This window comes from Oncorhynchus mykiss, chromosome 5 (assembly GCF_057628025.1).
Source record: "Oncorhynchus mykiss isolate SJ-2025 chromosome 5, ASM5762802v1, whole genome shotgun sequence".
NCBI classification, from domain to species: Eukaryota; Metazoa; Chordata; class Actinopteri; order Salmoniformes; family Salmonidae; genus Oncorhynchus; species Oncorhynchus mykiss.
This window is the reverse complement of record NC_143026.1, coordinates 67,597,501-67,623,598: the sequence shown is the minus strand read 5'-3', so window position 1 is coordinate 67,623,598 and position 26,098 is coordinate 67,597,501. Positions and strand designations below refer to the sequence as shown.

Below are 26,098 nucleotides of genomic sequence, written 5' to 3'. Positions count from 1 at the left end.
CAACCTGTAAAACAAGAGGAAGTTGACTAAAAGACTGTGTGGCGTTTTGAATAGTGTGAAATAAAAAAATACCATCCCAAAATATAGCTAGTGCATAAACATTTGAGCCCAGTAGTGTAGTGTGTAACATTTGTACCTTTGTGTGAGCCCATGTTGCAGGATTGCTGTGGTGCGTTCAGGTCCAGACAGTTCTGGTCTTTGTCAGTAGAGAAGCACAGGTCCTCCTGTGGCCCAGAATGCAGTGTGAGAGGCAGGCCGCTCCTGCGTAGCTCGCTTTCACTGCATGACTCGCGTTGCTTCCTCCCTCCCTCATTGACCAGGGCCAGAGACCCAGCCGAGGTCCCCTCACTGAAGGGGTTGTGGACAGAGTTCCAATGGACCAGCTCCTTTTTCGGCTGGGATAAGGGGAGGGATTTGGCGTTGGGGGTCAACCTACTACTGCTGACACTGTGGGTCAGAACCCCTGTCGCGGCAGCCAGGGCTGACTGGTGGGTGGGGCTGCCAATCATAGTGATGGCGAATGGGTCGTCAGGTGATTCTGGGGGCGGGACGCTACGGTCCCGTTTCCGGTCCATGTCCTTGCAAAAGGAGGGGGTGGGGAGGGTTTTACTGTCACTGGAAAAGGGGTCACTCCGTACCTCTATCCCCCTCCCGTCTCTGGAGGGGCGCGGAGGTGGGGGGGCCCAGGCGTCAGGGGGGGGTAGGGTCTCCTGGGTGACGACGGTCCTCTCAAAGGCAGCCAGGAAGGGGTCTTCAGGAGGGATGTGTTTACAGCTCCACAGAGCCGGGTCCAGCTCTGGAGGGACCAGGGACTGGGAGAAGACCGGGAAGTGGAGGGCTGAGAGGTCCATGTCTGGAGGGGGGCGGGGGTACCGAGGAGCAGCTGCCCAGATACTGGCTGGGTTGTCCTGGGGGGGATGGGGGCTGCGTCCTGGGGAGGGGTCTCTAAAGGCAGTAAGGAAGGGGTCTGCTGGCCTGCCCAGTCCTGCTGGTTCTTTACTCTGACCTGCCGATGGCCACGCTGCCCAACCAGCTGTCTCAGGGGAGGGGCCCAGGGGCTGATGGGAAGGTGAGTCCAGCCCAGAGTCCTCTACGTTCTCAGGAGAGGAGGAGTCAGTGGAGAAGGCAGCATCTGGAGAGAACAAGGGCAGACGATCATTCTACTTAAAACAGTATGTATCATACATGCATACATAGGAACAAGTGTTTTACTGACTATGTGATGGGGTAAAACTTCTGTCCCCAATTTTCATCAATCATATTAACATGATCATATTAACCATATTTACATTCAGATGCACCAAAGACACTCTCTGCTCTCGGTAGCTGTTCTCTACCAGCAAAGCTTTTGGACTTAAAGGCCAACTCCAGAGGAGGTCCAAAGAGGTTGTCTGAGCCTGACGCAGTAGAACTCAACCTAGAGGGTGGGTGAGAGAGAAGGAATGAGAGAGGGAGATTATGCATTACCAGGAGCCAATAAAAGCATAGCCAGAGATAATGTCAGGATTTGACAGAGTGATGCAGCACTATCATCAGATCTTGGCCTGCCTTCCTCTCTTCCTCTCGATCTCCCTGCTGCTCACAGCTACAGCCATGAACGTCAGAGAGAGGAGAGACAAGACTGACTGACATTCACTCACCTGCTGTGATCTGGACTGGAGATGGAATTGCGTAGGCCATCCTGCTCTCCCTCTGCAAAGTGTAAACACACACACACACACAGACAGTTAGTGAAGTTTAATTCATGACTGCTCCCCAATCAGTCCCAATCAGGGGGAGATGTGATTAACTAGAGTGCTTACGGAGGGCAGAGCCATAAGGGAATGCCCATTATCTTCCATAATGATACATACCGGCCATTAGACCAGTTCTCTAAGCAGCATCAGCCCAGCGCTTTTTGCTACTGTTTTAATCAAGGCACTCATCGTTAATCATGTCTGCTCATTCCCCCTGCTTTATTCCATCTCCTCCGCAAATAGCCTCCCACTGTAGCATCACAGGCTGCTATTCCCCCACTAATAAACCATGTTCCAGACAGACCGAAGTGGGACAAATAGACAGCGTCTTTCAGCCAAGGTCAGCCACCTCTAGGATTTATTACTGGACGGATAGGCACTGCTAAGCCTAGCCAGAAGCAATACAGTAAATCACATTCACAACACCACTTCAGACTGGTAGTAACATTAAAGATTGGGTAATAGTATCCTGGATGTTTATGACCTTTCAACACTGATAGAATACATTGTGGTGAAATGATAAAGTACTGATGCTGAAAAACCAGTGGTGTGGAGAGAGTGCTAACTCCACTTACGCCTGTGGGGGGCGCCCTCTCCCTCCCCCTCTGAACGGCCTGTAGTACTGCCGTTTCCTGTGGAGAGGACAAGGATTCAGAGAACACACTCGTGCGCCCACATATACACATAAACGTGTGCATGCGTACAACAGAGACAGACAGAAATCAAACTATTTTTAACCTGAAGCTGAGTTTAATGGAACTTACTGGAGCGATGCCGTTTCACTGACACCTGGAACAGAGGGAGAGCAGAGTTGTTAATTACACTGTCTGGAAGCATCTAAACAATTAAGCATGCTTCTATCCTGCTGCTGTTACAACAACATGGAGAGATAATTACACATATAATACACAGATAAGCATTTCTGAGCTTATCTTTTTCATCACTTCTGATACCACATGAAAATAAGTGACACATTTCACCCCATCCATGCCTCCCCTTTGGTCCTGTACTCCCATCGTACCCCTCTGTTGGGGGGCAGTGTGAGTGCCCCCACGGTGGCCTTCAGCTCCATCTCTGTAGCAGCAGAGTTGCTGCTGCTGCCCACCGGACGGATCTGGATGTGGAACTTCTTGGGCTCCTCGTCGTCAAAGTCCGAGTCGCTGGAGTAGAAGTCATTCTCCTTGTCCTCCGTCGAGCAGCGTATGGACAGAGAGCTGGGTTAAGGAGCAGTGACCTGAGATAGAGTCTTGACTGGAGGGAAGATGGCCTAATGCATCTTGCCTAGGACAACATCGGGAGTGTCAGGGTTTCCATTGTCCTGTATTATACAGGTACCTCATCTATGAGTTTAGAAAGCAGTGGAAAATCTTCCTGTAGGCTTGCTTGAGCTTTATTGCAAAAATGTTTTCACTCAGGTATTTTGTTGACGATAATGCTATACGGCTTTATTAATACCCTCTGGAGCCAGAGAATGAATCCATGTAGACTAAAGAGTATAGGACTGCTGTGACAAACATAGAGACAGAGTGCGCCAGAGGTGACAGTGTATAAAACAGTCAACCACAACATCCTGCACCTCCATCTGACCTTAACTCCATCTCCTTCCTGTTATTACATGCTCATCTGCACGCACGTGTGTTAGTGTCGGTTTGCTTGCAGGCATGTGATGTCAGTGAGTGCCTGAGAGAGAGACAGATCTAGTGTCAGTATATTTGGCCGTTACATAAAATACCTAATGAGTGTAACAACTGTGCTGTGCTGAGGAGAGTGACAGAATGACAACAACAGAGGGAGGTAGCCTGCTATCATGGCCCTCATTGCCCCAGCCTCATAATGGACTGGAGTTGGACTAAGGACAGAGAGAGACTTTAAGTCCATTTAAATGTCCCTTAGGGAAAGGGAAATGGGGATACGTAGTCAGTTGTACAACTGAATGAATTAAAATGAAATGTGTCTTCCGCATTTAACCCATCCCCTCTGAATCAGAGAGGTGTGGGAGGGGGGGGCTGCCTTAATCGACATCCACGTCATCGGCGCCCGGGAACAGTGGGTTAACTGTCTTGCTGAGGGGCTCGGGGAGTCGATCCACCAACTTTTCGGTTACTGGCCCAACGCTCCTACCCGCCAGGTGCCAGGGAGAACTAGCTAATGTTCTATTCATCTAATAGGAGACGTCTAGAGTGCTTTATGAAGATATAATACTCTCTTACACAGTGGCAGGAAGCCTTGTTTTCAATATGAAGATAAAGAGGTCTGTCAAAGGCAAATATTACAACAATATAGCAGCGAGATAGCCTCTCATCTGATAGTCAGTGTCACTGCCTAGAAAGGATATCATTCTGATTGACATCGGCTCGGATGACAAACCCCTCCTCATCCACCTCCAGGGGAGAGTTCTGTGTGCAGAATAGAGAATACCCAGCAACGTCAGACACAAACATAAATACTTTATCCTAGTGTTTGATATGCTTAATAACAAAACTCAACCCAGACTGAGTGACGTTATCATCAGAAGTGTTATATCACTCCAGGGGCAGTGTGTGAAGATTATGACCTGGGTAAGAGGTGGTGCGACCCCCCCCCCCCCCCATGTGACACTTGTCTGTTAAAACAGTCCTGGCAACCCACTGATCTCGACCCAACCTCAAAAGCCCCTTCTCAGAAGGATAAAAATAGGCAAGGTAACCCAACACTGCCAGACACGTCATTGTCACACATATGATTACTCCCCCTTGCTCATACACACGCACAAATGCACACGGTGACACACACACACACACACACCTCCATCTGTCTGTCAGTAAGTTGGAAGGGGCAACGTGATGTGCTGTTTAAACCACCACCACCACAGACTGATAATGGAAGAACTGACATTGACTTGATGGTTTTCGTGCCACTGTGTACAAGTGTGAATTAGCATACACTCACTGGTGTCTCCGTCACAGCCAAATCCCTGCAAAAAGCAACACATAGGTGAATGTAAGTGACAAGATAATATCCCAGATGAAGCTGACAAAAGAAAGTGAGGGGAATTGGGATTTATCATCTGTGTGTGTGTGTGTGCTCACGTTGAGTCTGGCTCTTTGTCCCTCTTGCCCAGTCCAGGAATCCTGAAGGCTTTTCCTCGACTCTTCTTACTCCCCTCAGGTACTGAAGCTGTCATGTACTCCTCAAACCCCACCAGGGCTGCCACACATAGGGATATATCACAGTGAGGACAAATGGGACAAACACACTGGGATCAAACCATCTGTTTATGGTGTTTGTGTGGTGTACCTGGTCTGTCCTTCCCTGTGCCCTTCTGCTCTGCAAACCTCTGGATGAGGTTATCTATGCCGATGTTCTCCACGTTCTGTTTGAACTCCTCATGGACCTGAACAGAGGAGAGAGGGGCTCCTTACAGTCTGACAAGAACAGCTCAAGAGAGAAGAAGCATGCCTGAGAGAGAGGGCTTGGAGTGTGTGTGATGTGGATGTGAAGTTTGACTCAGAGAGGGCAGTTAAATCCCTCCAGCCAGACTGTGGCTCCTGGGTCAGTGTCTGGGTGACCTACCTGTCCCACCTGGACGTGGGTGTCCTCTATAGAGTGAGAGTATCCCTTGATAAGCTGTTTTATCTGCCTCAGGTGGGCCTCCTCAATGTCCTGGAACTTCTGTACACAGGATGGGAACACAAGTGTTCAGACACCAAGATGGGTCCTAATTACAGCAAACTACCCCAAAGCACACCAAAATGCTACTCAAACGACCCCAAAGCACACCAAAATGCTACTCAAACAACCCCAAAGCACACCAAAATGCTACTCAAAATATCCACAAACCACCGCAAAATGCCATTAAGTAGTAAGAACTGAAACCCAAAGGACCCCAAGAAACAAAAACCAAAGGCACTTATCAGCCATGGAAACTTTAAAAGAACAGAACCAGGCGCAAACCATAATAGTTCCCATCCCAGATAATAACCAGGTGCTAATCACAACACAGCATGTGGGCTAGAGTAATGGCTTGAAAGAACAGGTCATTTCCATTTCCCCCTGTCATGTTCTAGGCTGTAGTCTTCATGAAGCCACGCTGAGCTCTCTCTACCCCACTCATAATTAGGGCCAGATCTCCCATTGTAGCTATTAACAGGTAATTGGTCACCAGGATTCCAGTCATCATTTCATACCCAAATATAGCAACGCTCATCGGGTTTGTTAAGTGTTTCCTTGGAAACTGCAGGTAGCCATGGAGATGGGTTTATGTTAACTTAAGGGAACCCCAGGATTGGGCCACACTGATATAACATGTCTGGTTCCTCCATGGAGTCCCGCCCCTAACCCGCCCCAGGACCAGTGAACTGACTGACCTGTGCTGATTCGCTCATCTTCTGCTCGAAGTCTCCTCCCACGCGGTTATACTTCTCTATACACACAGCAAACAACTCGGCAGCTTTCTTAGACTTCAGCTCCGCCTAGTGAGAGGAGAGAGGATGATTATAGACTTCATCCAGTCATTAGTTGAACCTTTATTTATAATGGTGAGAACAAATGATCTGTTATAATAGTAACCTTGTTGGACTCCCTACTATTAGTAGTCAGTAAACTTCCAGCAACCAATAATTTATAAACAGTAGGCACCCACCCTGCGGTCATATAACAGTTAAGACAGCTCTACTGTAGTTATACAGAATGACATCTAGTGGACAGACCTTCTCCAGTTCTTTCTGGGGGGCTCCCTCTTTCCTCAGTCTGTCCAGCTCAATACACTTGGAGTGGTATCCCTCCCTGGACTTCTGGAGGTGACCATTCTGGACCTGAACCGCCTGAACAGACTCCAGGGTTGCCACCTGCTCCTCCTTGGTCTGTGAGAAACACACCATACACATATTCTTAATTGTAGATTGGCTGTTATAGATTAGAATATAGTTAATGATTCATGGGGGGTTAGAGGTGGCATCATCATGGAAACATATGGTGAGAAGAGGGGCTTCCTCATGTTACCTTGCGGTGAACTTTGACCTGCTCGTCACCATACTTGTTGATGTCCCGGATGAGGTCGTTCATCTTGCGCATCAGCTCAAGGTGGCAGAGAGCCAGCTTGTCTGATGACACCCGGAACACGTCCCACATAGGGGCAAACGTCCTGAGGGCCACACAGCAGTATGTCACCTATGGTATAAAATTCTAACACCAACTTTGTTTTTTTTTTAGCTAATAATAACATTTACTGAGTGTACAAAACATTAGGAACACCTTCCTAATTTTGAGTTCCACCCCCTTTTGCCCTTAGAACAGTGTCAATTAGCCGGGGCATGGACTCTACAAAGTGTCGAAAGCGTTCCACAGAGATCCTGGCCCATGCTGCTTCTAATTTTATTTTATTTTTTATTTTTATTTTACCTTTATTTAACCAGGCAAGTCAGTTAAGAACAAATTCTTATTTTCAATGACGGCCTGGGAACAGTGGGTTAACTGCCTGTTCAGGGGCAGAACGACAGATTTGTACCTTGTCAGCTCGGGGGTTTGAACTCACAACCTTCCGGTTACTAGTCCAACGCTCTAACCACTAGGCTACCCTGCCGCCCCTAATGCTTCCCACAGTTGCGTCAGGTTGACTGGATGTCCTTTGAGTGGTGGACCATTCTGGATACACACAGGAAACTGTTGAGCGTGAACAACCCAGCAGTGTTGCAGTGTTCAAAGGCACTTAAATATTGCCCATTCACCCTCTGAATGGCACACATACACAATCAATTTCTCAATTGTCTCAAGGCTTAAAATTCCTTCTTTAACCTGTCTCCTCCCCTTCATCTACACTGACTGAAGTGGATTTAAGGAGTGACATCAACAAGGGATCATAGCTTTCACCTGGATTCACCTAGTCAGTTTATGTCATGAAAAGAGCAGGCGTTCCTAATGTTTGTATACTCAGTATACATTTACAGAGGTGACTTCATACATTTTGTTTGAATGGTCCAGCTTCATGGTGCATTTCTAGAGTTAAACAAACCAAATCACCCAAAAACAACACACACAGGAAGTGAAGAAGGCAGAGTTCTGGGATGATGGAGTAGATCACATCCCTGACCTATGACCCAGTAATGATGGACCCTAGAGAATCATAGACCCTAATCATGCAGACAAACTACTGTACATCCTCTAAGCACCCTGCCAATATAGAACAGTTGATTTCATTATGATAGGAATACTGCTCTCTAAACTGAGATGTTGATGACAATGGTTATCTATTATACTCACCCTAGTGGGCTTCCATTGCTTGCCATCTTGGCCATTTTGCTCATAGACTTGGAGTAGGTTTCCTCGATGGCAGCCCTGAGAACCCACAGATAGATAAGAGTAAATCCCTATGAACCCCTGGCTGGTCAGTAACAAACCAGGCAGTGATAGTCTACTACACAGTCTCAGCATTGAAATCCTGCATCCAACTGCAGATAGAGCTATTAAACCTACACTCATACCCTTCTGGCTCACAGAAAAACGATTGCATATCGAGGACATTGTCCCCACAGTGACTGTACGTACATAAGTAAGACCTATAAACGGTGAGTAAGACCTATAAACAGGTCAACATACACAAGGCTGCAGGGCCAGACGGATTACCAGGACGTGTGCTCCGGGCATGTGCTGACCAACTGGCAGGTGTCTTCAATGACATTTTCAACATGTCCCTGATTGAGTCTAATACCAACATGTTTCAAGAAGACCCCCATAGTCCCTGTACCCAAGAACACAAAGGCAACCTGCCTAAATGACTACAGACCCGTAGTACTCACGTCTGTAGCCATGAAGTGCTTTGAAAGGTTGGTAATGGCTCACATCAACACCATTATCCCAGAAACCCTAGACTCACTCCAATTTGCATACCGCCCAAACAGATCCACAGATGATGTAATCTCTATTAACCTTTTACGGCTGCTGTCCCTGTACAGGGATCAACATCAGCGGACATTTTAGAATGACAACTAATGGTACTCGATACAACTCAAACTTTCATTAAAACACACATGCAGGGTACTCAATTAAAGCTACACTCGTTGTGAATCTAGCCAACATGTCAGATTTTTAAAATGCTTTTCGGCGAAAGCATGAGAAGCTATTATCTGATAGCATGCAACCCCCGAAATACACAAAGGGGACGTAAACAAAATAATTAGCGTAGCCGGCGCTACACAAAACGCAGAAATAAAATATAAAACATTCATTACCTTTGACGAGCTTCTTTGTTGGCACTCCTATATGTCCCATAAACATCACAATTGGGTCTTTTTTCGATTAATGTATACCCAAAATGTCCGGCACCGTCATTTTTTAAAATAAAAAAAGTTACCTATAAACTTTGACAAAACACTTCAAACTACTTTTGTAATCCAACTTTAGGTATTAGTAAACGTTAATAATCGATCAAATTGAACACGGGGCGATCTGTATTCAATAGCAGCTCGTTTTGAAATCATGGTCCACATTCTCTCTTTCATAACTTCCTGTGGTGTGCTCGACGACAGGAAGTGTCTATTCCTCATTTTACCAAGGATTAATTTAAAATCAATTGACAGTACTGGCGACATCATGTGGAAGCTGTAGGCATTGTAAACAGGGCCCTATCTATTTTCCCTTGACATAGACAAGAGACTGGCGGAGGGATATTTTTGGGGGGTTTTTTGTGAACAGTTTTCCTTGGGATTTTTCCTGCTAAACACGTTCTGTTATAGTCACAGACATGATTTAACCAGTTTTATAAACTTCAGAGTGTTTTCTATCCACACATACTAATCATATGCATATACTATTTTCCTGGCATGAGTAGCAGGACGTTGAAATGTTGCACGATTTTTAACAAAAAGCTGCAAAAATTCGCAGCCTCTTTAACAGGTTTTTAAAGTCCACACTGCCCTTTCCCACCTGGACAAAAGAAACACTTACGTGAGAATGGTGTTCATTGACTACAGCTCAGCGTTAAACACAATAGTACCTTCAAAGCTCATCACTAAGCTAAGGATCCCTGGGACTAAACACCTCCCTCTGCAACTGGCTCCTGGACTTCCTGACGGGCCGCCCCCAGGTGGTGATGGTAGGTAACAACACATCTGCCACGCTGATCCTCAACACTGGAGCTCCCCAGGGGTGCGTGCTCAGTCCACTCCTGTACTCCCTGTTCACCCACGACTGCCTGGCCAGGCACGACTCCAACACCATCATTAAGTTTGCAAACAACACAACAGTGGTAGGCCTGATCACCGACAACAATGAGACAGCCAATAGGGAGGAAGTCAGAGACCTGGCTGGGTGGTGACAGAATAACAACCTATCCCTCAACGTAAACAAGACTAAGGAGATTATTGTGGACTACAGGAAAAGGAGGGCCGAGCACGCCCCCATTCTCATCGACGGGGCTGTAGTGGAGCAGGTTGAGAGCTTCAAGTTCCTTGGTGTCCGGATCAACAATAAACTAGAATGGTCCAAACACACCAGGACAGTCGTGGGGCACGACTGTCGTGGGGCACGACAAAGCCTATTCCCCCTCAGGAAACAAAAAATATTTGGCCTGAGATCCTCAAAAGGTTCTACAGCTGCAACATCGAAAGCATCACTGCCTGGTATGGCAACTGCTCGGTCTGTGACCGCAAGGCACTACAGAGGGTAGTGCGTACGGCCCAGTACATCACTGGGGCTAAGCTGCCTGGCATCCACGACCTCTACACCAGGCGGTGTCAGAGGAATTCCCTAAAAATCGTCAAAGACACCAGCCACCCCAACCATGGACTGTTCTCTCTACTACCACATGGCAAGCGGTACCGGAGTGCCAAGTCTAGGACAAAAAGGCTTCAACTGTTTGCATTGTGTGCCTCCCCCCAACCCCTCTTTTTACGTTGCTGCTACTCTCTGCTTATCATATATGCATAGTCACTTTAACTATACATTCATGTACATACTACCTCAATTGGGCCGACCAGCCAGTGCTGCTGCACAGTGGCTAACCTGGCTATCTGCATTGTGTCCCACCCACCACCCGCCAAACCCTCTTTTACACTACTGCTACTCTCTACTACTCTCTGTTCATCATATACAGTGGGGCAAAAAAGTGTGCAAGTTCTCCCACTTAAAAAGATGAGAGGCCTGTAATTATCAGATTATCAGTGGTCTTGTATGTCTTCCATTTCCTAATAATTGCTCCCACAGTTGATTTCTTCAAACCAAGTTTCCCAGCCTGGTGCAGGTCTACAATTTTGTTTCTGGTGTCCTTTGACAGCTCTTTGGTCTTGGCCATAGTGGAGTTTGTAGTGTGACTGTTTGAGTTTGTGGACAGGTGTCTTTCATACTGATAACAAGTTCAAACAGGTGCCATTAATACAGGTAACGAGTGGAGGACAGAGGAGCCTCTTAACCTGTTAGAGCTCTAGGGGCGCTATTTCATTTTTGGATAAAAAACGTTCCCGTTTTAAGCGCGATATTTTGTCACGAAAAGATGCTCGACTATGCATATTCTTGACAGTTTTGGAAAGAAAACACTCTGAAGTTTCAGAATCTGCAAAGATTTTGTCTGTAAGTGCCCCAGAACTCATTCTACAGGCGAAACCAAGATGATGCATCACCCAGGAATTAGCAGAATTTCTGAAGCTCTGTTTTCCATTCTCTCCTTATATGGCTGTGATTGCGCAACGAATGAGCCTACACTTTCTGTCGTTCGCCCAAGGTCTTAGCAGCATTGTGACGTATTTGTAGGCATATCATTGGAAGATTGACCATAAGAGACTACATTTTCCAAGTGTCCGCCTGGTGTCCTGCGTCGAATTCGGTGCGCAATTGCCAGCTGCTTCTACTTTACCATTTGATTCAGGGGAGAAAGCATGTGTCCAAGAACGATGTATCAATGAAGAGATATGTGAAAAACACCTTGATGATTGATTCTAAACAACGTTTGCCATGTTTTCAGTCGATATTATGGAGTTAATTTGGAGAAAAGTTCGCGTTTTGAGGACTGAATTTTCAGATTTTTTTTGGTAGCCAAATGTGATGTATAAAACGGAGCTATTTCTAATACACAAGGAATCTTTTTGGAAAAACTGAGCATCTGCTATCTAACTGAGAGTATCCTCATTGAAAACATCAGAAGTTCTTCAAAGGTAAATGATTTTATTTGAAGGCTTTTATGTTTTTGTTAATGTTGCGTGCTGGATGCTAACGCTAATGCTAACGCTAAATGCTAACGCGAAATGCTAACGCTAGCTAGCTACTTTTACACAAATGATTGTTTTCCTATGGTTGAGAAGCATATTTTGAAAATCTGAGATGACAGTGTTGTTTACAAAAGGCTAAGCTTGAGAGATGGCATATTTATTTCATTTCATTTGCGATTTTCATAAATAGTTAACGTTGTGTTATGCTAATGAGCTTGCTGATAGATTTACACAATCCTGGATACAGGGGTTTTTTCATAGCTAAACGTGACGCAGAAAACGGAGCGATTTGTCCTAAACAAATAATCTTTCAGGAAAAACTGAACATTTGCTATCTGAGAGTCTCCTCATTGAAAACATCTGAAGTTCTTCAAAGGTAAATGATTTTATTTGAATGCTTTTCTGTTTTTTGTGTAAATGTTGCCAGCTGAATGCTAATGCTAAATGCTACGTTAGCCTACAATACTGTTACACAAATGCTTGTTTTGCAATGGTTGAGAAGCATATTTTGAAAATCTGAGATGACAGTGTTGTTAACAAAAGGCTAAGCTTGAGAGCTAGCATATTTATTTCATTTCATTTGCGATTTTCATGAATAGTTAACGTTGCGTTATGGTAATGAGCTTGAGTCTGTATTCACGATCCCGGATCCGGGATGGGGAGATCAGAAAGGTTAAAGAAGAAGTTGCAGGTCTGTGAGAGCCAGAAATCTTGCTTGTTTGTAGGTGACCAAATACTTATTTTCCACCATAATTTGCAAATAAATTCATTAAAAATCCTACAATGTGATTTTCTGGATTTTTTTTCTAATTTTGTCTGTCATAGTTGAAGTGTACCTATTACAGGCCTCTCTCATCTTTTTAAGTAGGAGAACTTGCACAATTGGTGGCTGACTAAATACTTTTTTGCCCCACTGTATGCATAGTCACTTTAACCATATCTACATGTACATACTACCTCAATCATCCTGACTAACCGGTGTCTGTATGTAGCCTCACTACTTTTATAGCCTCGCTACTGTAAATAGGCTATTTTTACTGTTGGTTTATTTGTTTCCCAACTATTGTTCACCTAACACCTTTTTTTGCACTATTGGTTGGAGCCTGTAAGTAAGCATTTCACTAAGGTCTACCTACACCTGTTGTACTCGGCGCACGTGACAAATAAACTTTGATTAGATATCTTACTAGCATAATGGATCATATTATTATGTACAGAGAATAATAAAGAGCAAACATAGGGTATAAACAGCCAGGCAAAGGGAAATAAATATTCAGCTTCCATACTGTGTAAATGTTGCCTAAACCCACATCTGAATAATAAATGGTCTCATTTTGCAGGAAGAACATAAGATTTGAATAACCATCTGTAGTCCGGCAAAAAAAAGTAGATCAGTATATTCTGGGGGGGACAACCCCCTCCCATCTCGACGAGGAGAGAGCAAAGAAATAAACAAACAAATCGCTGCAGTTTCACAAGCCTCCCGGCAACAGAGAAATCCCTTTTTAAATGATATAGAGAAGTAGTACCCCCTGAAGATGGGTAGCTAGGCATACAGAACATTTGAATATCTGACATTTCTAATCAACCACTCCTAGATTGTCCTTTTAGATAAATCGAACTTCCCCATCCAGATTGCGAGAGAGCTTTAGAAGACCAGAGAGAAGAGCTGAGGTGAGGGAAATCAATCAGCTCAATGGGTTACTCCGTCTGTCCTGAGGGAAACAGCGTCTCTACAACGTCTCATTTCATTTCCTGACTGCCACTTTGTTGCCTCCACATTTCCTCCCGCCTGTGGGGAATGTGCAGTGGTTGGGATCTTATGAATAATAGTCAAGATTATGACATTGGTCTGACTGTGCAGGTTGTTATATCTCCCTGTAAAAAAAGCCCTGTAAGTCCCATGCTTAAATACTACAATGAGTCTTCAACTTCCAGCTAATTGCCTCATTAAGAGATTGAATAAATACAGAGGACTGCAGGGAAAACAACCCAGGAGGAGGATTTTCCAGACTGAGCATTTTACCTGAGCCGAGTGCCCAGATAACATGCAAAACACAGCTACTTCAAATGTGTGTGTGGTAAGACAGGGAGCTCCTTGTCTTGTGGGCTGTGTCTTGTCTTGTGGGCTGTGTCTTGTCTTGTGGGCTGTGTCTTGTCTTGTGGGCTGTGTCTTGTCTTGTATGAAAGTGTGTGTGTCTGTTAACACTCCTGTGTGCTGGTCTGTCCAAATGCAGCACAGTAGTGTGGGTTAGAGGGCAGGGTTGGCAGTGGAGAGGAGCGGCTCCATCAAGGCCCTGTGTCCTGTGTTGGTATCAGTCTTTTTAAAGGCAATCTTCAAAACCTTAACGAACATTTAGAAAACTAACTTTTTCAAATGAATTGATGAGTTGAAATAAAAAAACGGATTGAGAAACATCTCACTCCTCCCCATATATCCCATCACCACTGCACCACCCCTCCCACACGTCCCAGCCCAAACAACACCTCACCTCTCGCGGACAAACTCTGCCAGCTCCTTGGTAGCAATCTGGCCATGCTTCATGTTGTGGTACAGCAAGTCAAAACCTGCATTCTTGTCCCCCTGCAAAAACACAAAGTCCTTGTGTGAGCCACATAATTATATTGTACTGCATCTCTATGGGGTGAGCTTTATAGATTCTTCAATATGAGAGATGTTATTACTATACATTTTTTGTTTATATAAAATTCTGTCAACACTTCTCTCTGTTACTTATTCCTTGAGGACCTTGGAGCATAGTAACATGAATTGTTAAGGTAAAAAGGAGGTGAAAGATGAACACAAACAAAACTAATACGGTTTTCTTTCATTGTGGTCCTAATATTGTGGATGTGGACGCTTCTCTTGTTGTTAAGCAACCAGAACCAAGCTTGACATATGGTTGGAGAAAACATAAATGTCTATCTGTCCAACAGAAGCATGCCTGGGAGGAGGTGATGACACAAACACAAGTCATTTTGTATTCTTCCATGACCTTTAGTACTGTGGATGGATTCTTGTTTCTCTCGTTGGAGGGGAACCACAAGCAATCATGACACTGGTTTAAGGAAACAAAAATGGATGTATTCTTCCTCCAGCTTTCAGAGGAAGGCAGACGGGGTAAGCTGAGTGGTTTTCAAAAATGCAATTTTCTTCCAAGCTGAAGAAGTCTTCCCACAGGGTCCATGCACATTTTAGATGTATTGTGCTACAATAGAATACATCTGAATTTGCATAGACCCAAAGACTTTCTTCCTTTTGTCCTGCACCTTACCCGCCTTGTGCGGGGCGTGGGGCGGCAGGGTAGCCTAGTGGTTAGAGCGTTGGACTAGTAACCGGAAGGTTGCAAGTTCAAACCCCCGAGCTGACAAGGTACAAATCTGTCGTTCTGCCCCTGAACAGGCAGTTAACCCACTGTTCCTAGGCCGTCATTGTAAATAAGAATTTGTTCTTAACTGACTTGCCTAGTTAAATAAAGGTTAAAAAAAAAAAAAAAGACTGGCATAAGGATGCCAATGCCACACATGAAAAGAAAAACCAGGAGCCGTGCTTGTTTCAAAGACGCGATTCCATCCCTACATATAACACTAACAAAGTTATCACGTAACAGGTGCGTTAGGCTAACTGAGGCAGAATTAAAAATAGCCCATACCTTGAAGCACCCACTTTGATGTCAACAGTGGATCTGTTGTGGAGGCTGTCCAGACAGGCAAGCAGCTGCTCCTCAACACTATAAATACCCTGCTAGAGGGACACACACTTTTTCCAAGTAGCAGGGGAATGCCTGGAATGCCAAGGGTCCGGGATAGAGGCTAAGAGCAGGCCAACACCACAACCACCCAAAGTCACAGACACCAAACACAGTCGTTGCTTTGAGACATCTGTCTACAGACAGGAGAGTGGTGGTGGGCTGGAGGCCTCAGTAGGGATCAGAGGATTTGGGTTCAAACCCATTTGATTATTTAACAACAGTACACTCACTAGGTAATACAGAGACTTTAATTCACATGTAATTCTCCAAAACCCTTTCCTTCTCTATGGAAGGGCAGTTATGCCGTATTCTTTGTCTCTCTCCCATCTGCACCAGTCTTTGTGTAACCCAAGCCAGAGAAAGGTGAGCTGCCCTGCTCTGTCCTAAACACAACGCAGGTATATAGTTCCCTTAACTACGCTAACAGGTACATGTCTCTGACCAGGTGTAGCATTGCCTTTGTGAATGCAATAATTACAAATCATTTGTAGGCTGCAAGAAGCCCAAAGAGATAATATTTAACTGAAAGATAATCATTTCAAACCTTGCTTACATTTGTATATGATTACATACATGTAGTGTATGTGGACACCCCTTCAAATTAGTGGATTTGGCTATTTCAGCCACACCCGTTGCTGACAGGTGTATAAAATCGAGCATACCAAACATTTACAGTATAATGTCCTTACTGAATGTCCTTCAATGTTTTAAACTACCTCTGGAAACAACGTCAGCACAATAACTGTTTGTGGGACCTTCATGAAATGGATTTCCATGGCCGAGCAGCCGCAAACAAGCCTAACATCACCATACGCAATGCCAAGTATTGGCTGGAGTGGTGTAAAGCTCGCCGCCATTGGACTCTGGAGCAGTGGAAACGCGTTCTCTGCAGTGATGAATCACGCTTCACCATCAGGCAGTTCGACGGACGAATCTGGGTTTGGCGGATGCCAGGAGAACGCTACCTGCCTGAATGCATAGTGCCAACTGTAAAGTTTGGTGGTGGAGGAATAATGGTCTGGGGCTGTTTTACATGAGTCGGGCTAAGCCCCTTAGTTCCAGTGAAGGGAAATTTTAACGCAACAACATACAATGACTACTAGACAATTCTGCTTCCAACATTGTGGCAACAGTTTGGGGAAGGTCCTTACTGTTTCAGCATGACAATGCCCCTGTGTACAAAGTGAGGTCCATACAGAAATGGTTTGTCGAGATCGATGTGGAAGAACCTGACTTGCCTGCAGAGAGCCCTGGCCTCAACCCAATCAAAACACCTTTGGGATGAATTGGAATGCCGACTGCAATCCAGGACTAATTGCCCAACATCAGTGCCTGACCTCACTAATGCTCTTGTGCCTGAATGGAAGCAAGTCCCCAATGTTCCAACATCTAGTGGAAAGCCTTCCCAGAAGAGTGGAGGCTTTTATAGCAGCAAAGGGGGGACCAACTCCATATTAATGCCTATGATTTTGTAATTAGATGTTTGACGAACAGGCTACTTTTGGCCACATAGTATATCTCTATATTATGAGTGGGAATACTTTGGAACAGATTTCCTAAATTAAAATCAATTGGAGCTGATTTGCTGGTGTTTTTACAGTCTTTTATGTCCAACAATTAGAAAACAATAAAAAATCACCCACGGGCCAAATTTTTCCCATTGGCCACCAGTTGGGGAACCCTGATCTAAAACATACAGCATCTAAAACGTACAATAGCCTACAGTATATTCAAATAAGGCACATAGGCGATCATTGAAACATATTTGCAAATAGTCAAATTAGACCAACCAGGTCCCAAGCGGTCTTCCATTCAATTACTGTAACGATGAATGACAGGGGGTTTTCAGAAGAGGAACCCCAAACAAACAATAGGCCTACATAAAGCTACTACTGTTCAGTCTGTTTAACTGCCAAATAATTTATCTGTGAAAGGAGCTTAAGTCCCACACAACTCAGTAATAACACCCAGACAGAAAATATGACTTATTTCACAGAAACAAAATAGCCTCATCTAAAAAGGTTAGGCCTAATTCTCATTTGACTCTCTTGGTCTCAATTGAGACAGATGATTATCGACACATTTGTGCTTTAGGAATTAGTATGAAAGTAATCCCAGTGGATTTTCTTATCAGTTAATGAATCCAGGGGTATATTTAATATGGTGGCTTGGCTTTCTGAACAACTCTTATTATGCCTTTGTGTTTCCAGAAAAGATAAATAATTGCTAGCTAATTAGAAGTTGACCTCCATGAGGGCTGAAATTTTTTTTTTTTGGGGGGGGGGGGGTTTATCATTCCCGCCATGGCTCATTGTCCCAGCAACAGAGTTCCCCTGCTAACAGACACAGTGGGACAGAAGTATGACAGCTCTTTCATTTATGTGACAGACAGGTGCGCGTGTGTGTGTAGTAATAGTAATGCATTTTTGGGGAGGGCTTATATTTGTCCTGTTACAAAGTGTGTAATGGAAATGTGTTTCTTCATATCCCAACTCCCCCTGAGACACCCGTAGGGAGTGGGGTCACGGGCCAGGGTCACTATTGGACAGCGCTCCTGGAGCAATTAGGGTTAAATGCCTTGCTCAAGGGCACAAAAGCAGATATTGTTTTTCACCGTGTGTGTGTGTGTGTGCGTGTGTGTGTGTCAGACCTGGAACAACTATAGTTTTAACCTCATGAAACTCTGGGGGCAGTATTTCATTTTTGGATGAAAAACGTTCCCGTTTTAAACAAGATATTTTGTCACGAAAAGATGCTTGACTATGCATATAATTGACAGCTTTGGAAAGAAAACACTCTGACGTTTCCAAAACTGCAAAGATATTGTCTGTGAGTGCCACAGAACTAATGCTACAGGCGAAACCAAGATGAAATTTCATACAGGAACTGAGCCAGATTTTTGAGGCGCTGTGTACCAATGTCTCCTTATATGGCTGTGAATGCGCAAGGAGAGAGCCTACACTTTCTGTCGTTTCCCCAAGGTGTTTGCAGCATTGTGACGTATTTGTAGGCATATCATTGGAAAATTGACCATAAGAGACTACATTTACCAGGTGTCCGCTGGGTGTCCTCCGTCGAACCTATTGCGCAATCTCCAGGTGCACGCATTTTTTCCATTTTGAAGAGAGGAGAAACCAAACTGCCAGGAGTGACTTATCATCGAATAGATATCTGAAAAACACCTTGAGGATTGATTCTAAACAACGTTTGCCATGTTTCTGTCGATATTATGGAGTTAATTTGGAAAAAAGTTTGCGTTGTTATGACTGAATTTTCGGGGGGTTTTCTCAGCCAAACGTGAAGAACAAAACGGAGCGATCTGTCCTACACAAATAATATTTTTGGAAAAACTGAACATTTGCTAACCGAGAGTCTCCTCATTGAAAACATCTGAAGTTCTTCAAAGGTAAATTATTTTATTTGAATGCTTTTCTTGTTTTTGTGAAAATGTTGCATGCTGAATGACAGGCTTAATGGTATGCTAGCTATCAATACCCTTACACAAATGCTTGTTTAGCTATGGTTCAAAAGCATATTTTGAAAATCTGAGATGACAGTGTTGTTAACAAAAGGCTAAGCTTGAGAGATAATATATTTATTTCATTTCATTTGCGATTTTCATGAATAGTTAACGTTGCGTTATGCTAATGAGCTTGCGGGGATAATTACACTCCTGGATACAGGTTTTTTTCGTAGCCAAACGTGACGAACAAAACGGAGCGATTTGTCCTACACAAATAATATTTTTGGAAAAACTGAACATTTGCTATCTAACTGAGAGTCTCCTCATTGAAAACATCCAAAGTTCTTCAAAGGTAAATTATTTTATTTGAATGCTTTTCTTGTTTTTGTGAAAATGTTGCACGCTGAATGCTACGCTAGGTATCAAAACTCTTACACAAATGCTTGTTTTGCTATGGTTGAAAAGCATATTTTGAAAATCTGAGATGACAGTGTTGTTAACAAAAGGTAATGAGCTTGAGGCTATAAATAGGATCCCGGATCTGGGTTTGCTCGTCGCAACTGACTATGCTTCGTGGAAAGTATTTTTCCCAGGGGAACAAAGTTACTTTGGAGGGGACTGCAAATACTTTACAAAAAAGTACTACTTTTTAAAACTATGTTAATAAAGATCTCAGAAAGTGATGACTTTTTAAAAACTATTTTAGTACAGATCTGAACGCAACTACTTAAAAAAAATTGAATACAGATCTCAGGAAGTGATTACTTTTCTGAAATATTTGGATTGGCTGCCTTCAACTAATGACAGGGCTGTAACTGCATGTTGAAAATATAAATAAAATGAATAGAACACACACAATCTCTTGTACTATTCCAATCTGACAGTCATATTTGAACTATACAATACATTTATATTTGAACATCTTGAAAAAGTCCATTCTCCTGAATGTCCATTGCCCCAAGTATCAAGTAGATAATCAAGTCAAACCAATTAACCAATGATATTTTGTACAGATAGGTATAAATAAGTTGTGACGCTCAACTACAAGCCACTAAAAAGGTTGAAAGCTGCAATTAATGTTATGACACCTGAGAATACCAGAGTAATTCAAAGCCATTTGCAAACAGCAAGTTGGACGCTTAGCAAAAACAACTTCTTTACCTTTTTGTCCATCTAAAGGGATAGTTTACTCAGAATACAAATTAACATCATGCTCCACCTACCTTTGATTCAAGAAGGCAGTTTTGAGATATTTAGCTTCCTTAAAGCTGCAGTATGTAACTTTTTGGGTGACCGACCAAATTCACATTGAAATGCGTGTTATAGATCTGTCATTCTCATTGAAAGTAAGTCTAAGAAGCTGTACATCTGTTCTATGGGCACCATTTCTATGCTTCCCGTTCTTAAGTTTTGTTTTTGCATCTTTGACTTTCAGTTTTGTACACCAGCTCCAAACAGTTTTGTTCACCAGCTCCAAACAGTTTTGTACACCAGCTCCAAACAGTTTTGTACACCAGCTCCAAACAGCTGAAAACACTCGCTTTTTGGTTATGGACAAGATATGTCACGGCGGTTTAGATGGTACAATGATTCTCTACACCAGGGGTACTCAACTCTTGCCCTACGAGGTCCAGAGCCTGCTGGTTTTCTTTTCTACCTGATAATTAATTGCACACACCTGGTGTCCCAGTTCTAAATCAATCCCTGATTAAAGGGGAACAATGAAACATTGCCGTGAAACTGGCTTTGAGGTCCAGAGTTGAGTTTGAGGGCGCGACACTACACTTGCTGGTTTTGTCACATAAACTGAAATTAGGTGAACTATTAGAATGTTAGCAACCAGAATATGGCGGAGCGATTTATGGTTAGTGCATCTTTAATAGACATATTTTGTTACTTTTTTTGTTACATAACACTTTGGTAATTGCATTTTAATTGCATAAGAATGAGCTGATAGTTTGTAACTACTGTACAGAAGAGGAATAGTGACGGTTCCTTACTCCACTTATGTAAAAAAAAAAACGTTATTATGCAATTATAAAACCATTTCCAAACAACTTGATGTTGAGTGTTACTGAATTACCTTATGTCTTACTCATTATGTGATAATCATTTTAAAGCTGCAAAAGTAGTCTACTCTAATGTTTGTTTCTTCATCAAATATTTGGCAGCCATCAAATAAATATTTTTTTGTTATCAAATAACTTGCATAAATTTAAATACCTTCAAATATTATTTGGTTTTCTGAGAGGTATTCACAATATTAAGTATTATATGTTTTTCTGAGACCTGTATTTAAAAATCAGTTGAAACTCTATATAAACTATATTCAACTACCCGAGTAGTAGAAAAGTTTTTTTCAAATAAACTAAAAAATACAACTATTTTCTGCCCAGGTATGGTGTATGTGTGTGCCAGTATCGCACCCTAAACAACGAGTTAAATCCATGAGAAAATCTCATCTTCCCTCTGAGATCGTTCATCACACAGGTCTGTTTCATATTACACTCCATGGCCAATGGTCTTTGACAGTTCTCTTTGTCTGATTCATGCAGTCCCTCTCTTCTCCCTCCCTACTCCTTTAAATCAATTAAGATGAGAGTTTTTCTCATGCAAGAGAGAGCACATTACAATGACAACTCACAACTTTCTCACCATGGCTGAGATTACTTTGTACTCCATGAAACCCTGAGAAGCTCTGTCTGTCAGTCTAGTCTGTGTGATCAGGTACTGACCAGATTCATGTTTTGCAGCTATTAGTTTTAGTTCCTCAGCCTCAGTGTGGTTCAACGGTTGACCAGAGTAGAGCCCGGAGCGGTTCACTCCCTGACCAGTGTCGGTGTGGTTCAACGGTTGACCAGAGTAGAGCCCGGAGCGGTTCACTCCCTGACCAGTGTCGGTGTGGTTCAACGGTTGACCAGAGTAGAGCCCTGAGCGGTTCACTCCCTGACCAGTGTCGGTGTGGTTCAACGGTTGACCAGAGTAGAGCCCGGAGCGGTTCACTCCCTGACTAGTGTCGGTGTGGTTCAATGGTTGACCAGAGTAGAGCCCGGAGCGGTTCACTCCCTGACCAGTGTCGGTGTGGTTCAACGGTTGACCAGAGTAGAGCCCTGAGCGGTTCACTCCCTGACCAGTGTCGGTGTGGTTCAACGGTTGACCAGAGTAGAGCCCTGAGCGGTTCACTCCCTGACCAGTGTCGGTGTGGTTCAACGGTTGACCAGAGTAGAGCCCGGAGCGGTTCACTCCCTGACCAGTGTCGGTGTGGTTCAACGGTTGACCAGAGTAGAGCCCGGAGCGGTTCACTCCCTGACTAGTGTCGGTGTGGTTCAACGGTTGACCAGAGTAGAGCCCGGAGCGGTTCACTTCCTGACCAGTGTCGGTGTGGTTCAACGGTTGACCAGAGTAGAGCCCGGAGCGGTTCACTCCCTGACCAGTGTCGGTGTGGTTCAACGGTTGACCAGAGTAGAGCCCGGAGCGGTTCACTCCCTGACCAGTATCGGTGTGGTTCAACGGTTGACCAGAGTAGAGCCCGGAGCGGTTCACTCCCTGACCAGTGTCGGTGTGGTTCAACGGTTGACCAGAGTAGAGCCCGGAGCGGTTCACTCCCTGACCAGTATCGGTGTGGTTCAACGGTTGACCAGAGTAGAGCCCAGAGCGGTTCACTCCCTGACCAGTGTCGGTGTGGTTCAATGGTTGACCAGAGTAGAGCTCGGAGCGGTTCACTCCCTGACCAGTGTCGGTGTGGTTCAACGGTTGACCAGAGTAGAGCCCGGAGCGGTTCACTCCCTGACCAGTGTCGGTGTGGTTCAACGGTTGACCAGAGTAGAGCCCGGAGCGGTTCACTTCCTGACCAGTGTCGGTGTGGTTCAACGGTTGACCAGAGTAGAGCCCGGAGCGGTTCACTTCCTGACCAGTGTCGGTGTGGTTCAACGGTTGACCAGAGTAGAGCCCGGAGCGGTTCACTCCCTGACTAGTGTCGGTGTGGTTCAATGGTTGACCAGAGTAGAGCCCGGAGCGGTTCACTCCCTGACCAGTGTCGGTGTGGTTCAACGGTTGACCAGAGTAGAGCTCGGAGCGGTTCACTCCCTGACCAGTGTCAGTGTGGTTCAACGGTTGACCAGAGTAGAGCCCGGAGCGGTTCACTCCCTGACCAGTGTCGGTGTGGTTCAACGGTTGACCAGAGTAGAGCCCGGAGCGGTTCACTTCCTGACCAGTGTCGGTGTGGTTCAACGGTTGACCAGAGTAGAGCCCGGAGCGGTTCACTTCCTGACCAGTGTCGGTGTGGTTCAACGGTTGACCAGAGTAGAGCCCGGAGCGGTTCACTCCCTGACTAGTGTCGGTGTGGTTCAATGGTTGACCAGAGTAGAGCCCGGAGCGGTTCACTCCCTGACCAGTGTCGGTGTGGTTCAACGGTTGACCAGAGTAGAGCTCGGAGCGGTTCACTCCCTGACCAGTGTCAGTGTGGTTCAACGGTTGACCAGAGTAGAGCCCGGAGCGGTTCACTCCCTGACCAGTGTCGGTGTGGTTCAACGGTTGACCAGAGTAGAGCCCGGAGCGGTTCACTCCCTGACCAGTGTCGGTGTGGTTCAACGGTTGACCAGAGTAGAGCCCGGAGCGGTTCACTCCCTGACCAGTGTCGGTGTGGTTCAACGGTTGACCAGAGTAGAGCCCGGAGCGGTTCACTTCCTGACCAGTGTCGGTGTGGTTCAACGGTTGACCAGAGTAGAGCTCGGAGCGGTTCACTCCCTGACCAGTGTCGGTGTGGTTCAACGGTTGACCAGAGTAGAGCCCGGAGCGGTTCACTCCCTGACTAGTGTCGGTGTGGTTCAATGGTTGACCAGAGTAGAGCCCTGAGCGGTTCACTCCCTGACTAGTGTCGGTGTGGTTCAACGGTTGACCAGAGTAGAGCCCGGAGCGGTTCACTCCCTGACTAGTGTCGGTGTGGTTCAACGGTTGACCAGAGTAGAGCCCGGAGCGGTTCACTCCCTGACCAGTGTCGGTGTGGTTCAACGGTTGACCAGAGTAGAGCCCTGAGCGGTTCACTCCCTGACCAGTGTCGGTGTGGTTCAACGGTTGACCAGAGTAGAGCCCGGAGCGGTTCACTCCCTGACTAGTGTCGGTGTGGTTCAACGGTTGACCAGAGTAGAGCCCGGAGCGGTTCACTCCCTGACCAGTGTCGGTGTGGTTCAACGGTTGACCAGAGTAGAGCCCGGAGCGGTTCACTCCCTGACCAGTGTCGGAGGACATTCTTGTGCTGTGATACAAACGGGCAGAAAGGCAGGCAGGCATGGCGCCATGTGAAACCTGTCACACAGTGACACACAGAGTACAGAACAGCCGGTCTGTCCTCTCACTGGTCAGCAGCATAAACAACCCTGCCTGCCAATCCATCTATCAACAACTACCAGGCCTGGATAGTAAAGGAAACATATCCTATCCTATGCTCAGAGTTGGATATAATATGGTGTGGTATGACATAGCATAGGCCAATATGTTATGATAATGATCTAGTATAATATAGTCGAAATGGCTTGATAGCCCCAGGTCAGTGTCAGAGGAAAGAGCCAGTCTAGCTGACTCATTGAGGTTTTGTGCTTACGGTGCACTTTGGGCTCAAAAGGCAATCCCACAGCAGTGTCAGCAGCACTGATGATGTGCCTCTAGTATCCCGTCACACTGCTTTCACATCTAAAAGGACATCGTCATGGAGTCTCCATAACACACCCATCACCTGCTCTAGTCATTACCTGGTCCACAGTTCCTGGGAGAGACCAGCAGCATCCATGTGGAACTATACTGCACTAACATCACTTCAGATCAGAACACACAGTCCTGTTGCCGCATTGATTCATGGCTTCAGTGCCCCATTGGGGAACAGGCAGGTGGATTGAGCTCTGTGGTACACGTGACACCCTGTGTACAGGACCAACCCATGACAGAGACTGAGCACAATGCAGTCACACACACACACACACACACACACACACACACACACACACACACACACACACACACACACACACTATCATTACCATCACCAATGCATTTGCATCTGGCCTCAGGAACCTGAAGGCAAATTTCCTGAAATGGCTCTTTATCTAACGGGACAATGAACGACTATCCAGCTGCCATTAATCTAATTTAGCAAAGCAAATAACAGCTCCACAAGGAGGGAGAGAGGGAAAGATAGAGAGAAGGAGCAAGAAAAAAAAGAATGAAAAAGAGGAGAGAGAGAGGTAGAGAGAGGAAACAGGAGAAAGTTGTGAAGAGAGAAGGAGAGCGTGTGTCCTCTGATAACACTCCTACCCGTCCGTCCCTGCCACTGTGTTTACAACAACCCTCTCCGGACCGCAGAGCCCCGTGAGACCCAGAGACACAGCCAGGCACAACGTGGATGGGAGGGAAGAGCAGAGCAGAGGCAACACTGGGTTCATTCTGCTGATGAATGATTGGCTGGGTATAAATTCACCTCAGAGAGCAGAGCGCACTTCCTGGAACAGACGGACACTGTGCCCAGATGAGGCCTAGCAGAGAACACCAATGAATTCTATAAAAAGACATGGATGATTCATCCAACACACAGTCCTGAAAGTTTTCAGAATGGTAGTGCAGGGAGGCAGGTAGCCTAGTGGTTAGAGGAGGGGGAGGCAGGTAGCCTAGTGGTTAGAGGAGGGGGAGGCAGGTAGCCTAGTGGTTAGAGGAGGGGGAGGCAGGTAGCCTAGTGGTTAAAGGAGGGGGAGGCAGGTAGCCTAGTGGTTAGAGGAGGGGGAGACAGGTAGCCTAGTGGTTAGAGGAGGGGGAGACAGGTAGCCTAGTGTTTAGAGGAGGGGGAGACAGGTAGCCTAGTGGTTAGAGGAGGGGGAGACAGGTAGCCTAGTGGTTAGAGCGTTGGGCCATTAACCGAAAGGAGATCGAATCCCTGAGCTGACAAGGTACAAATCTGTCGTTCTGCCCCTGAACAAGGCAGTTAAC

The 26,098-nt window shown here is 45.3% G+C and overlaps 1 protein-coding gene and 1 long non-coding RNA gene across 2 annotated transcripts in view; one reads left to right on the top strand and one right to left on the bottom strand.

Annotated features, from left to right (window-relative positions):
- fcho1 (FCH and mu domain containing endocytic adaptor 1) overlaps positions 1-26,098 on the bottom strand; it is a 47,484-nt gene that overhangs the window by 5,431 nt on the left and 15,955 nt on the right. Inside the window, exons 3-18 of the mRNA XM_036978111.2 lie at positions 14,404-14,495; positions 7,974-8,048; positions 6,717-6,858; positions 6,425-6,577; positions 6,083-6,187; positions 5,289-5,387; positions 5,013-5,109; positions 4,805-4,922; positions 4,665-4,689; positions 4,072-4,132; positions 2,758-2,936; positions 2,501-2,525; positions 2,312-2,368; positions 1,641-1,692; positions 1,290-1,417; positions 137-1,132 (exon numbers count right to left, since the gene is read on the bottom strand). Coding sequence (XP_036834006.1) covers positions 137-1,132; positions 1,290-1,417; positions 1,641-1,692; positions 2,312-2,368; positions 2,501-2,525; positions 2,758-2,936; positions 4,072-4,132; positions 4,665-4,689; positions 4,805-4,922; positions 5,013-5,109; positions 5,289-5,387; positions 6,083-6,187; positions 6,425-6,577; positions 6,717-6,858; positions 7,974-8,048; positions 14,404-14,495 — 2,404 coding nt within the window. The remainder of the gene's footprint in view (positions 1-136; positions 1,133-1,289; positions 1,418-1,640; positions 1,693-2,311; positions 2,369-2,500; positions 2,526-2,757; positions 2,937-4,071; positions 4,133-4,664; positions 4,690-4,804; positions 4,923-5,012; positions 5,110-5,288; positions 5,388-6,082; positions 6,188-6,424; positions 6,578-6,716; positions 6,859-7,973; positions 8,049-14,403; positions 14,496-26,098) is intronic.
- Positions 11,719-19,013, top strand: LOC149983553 (uncharacterized). Its single transcript, XR_016496250.1, has 3 exons — positions 11,719-11,857; positions 12,226-12,287; positions 18,955-19,013. It is a non-coding gene; the product is annotated as an uncharacterized LOC149983553 (long non-coding RNA).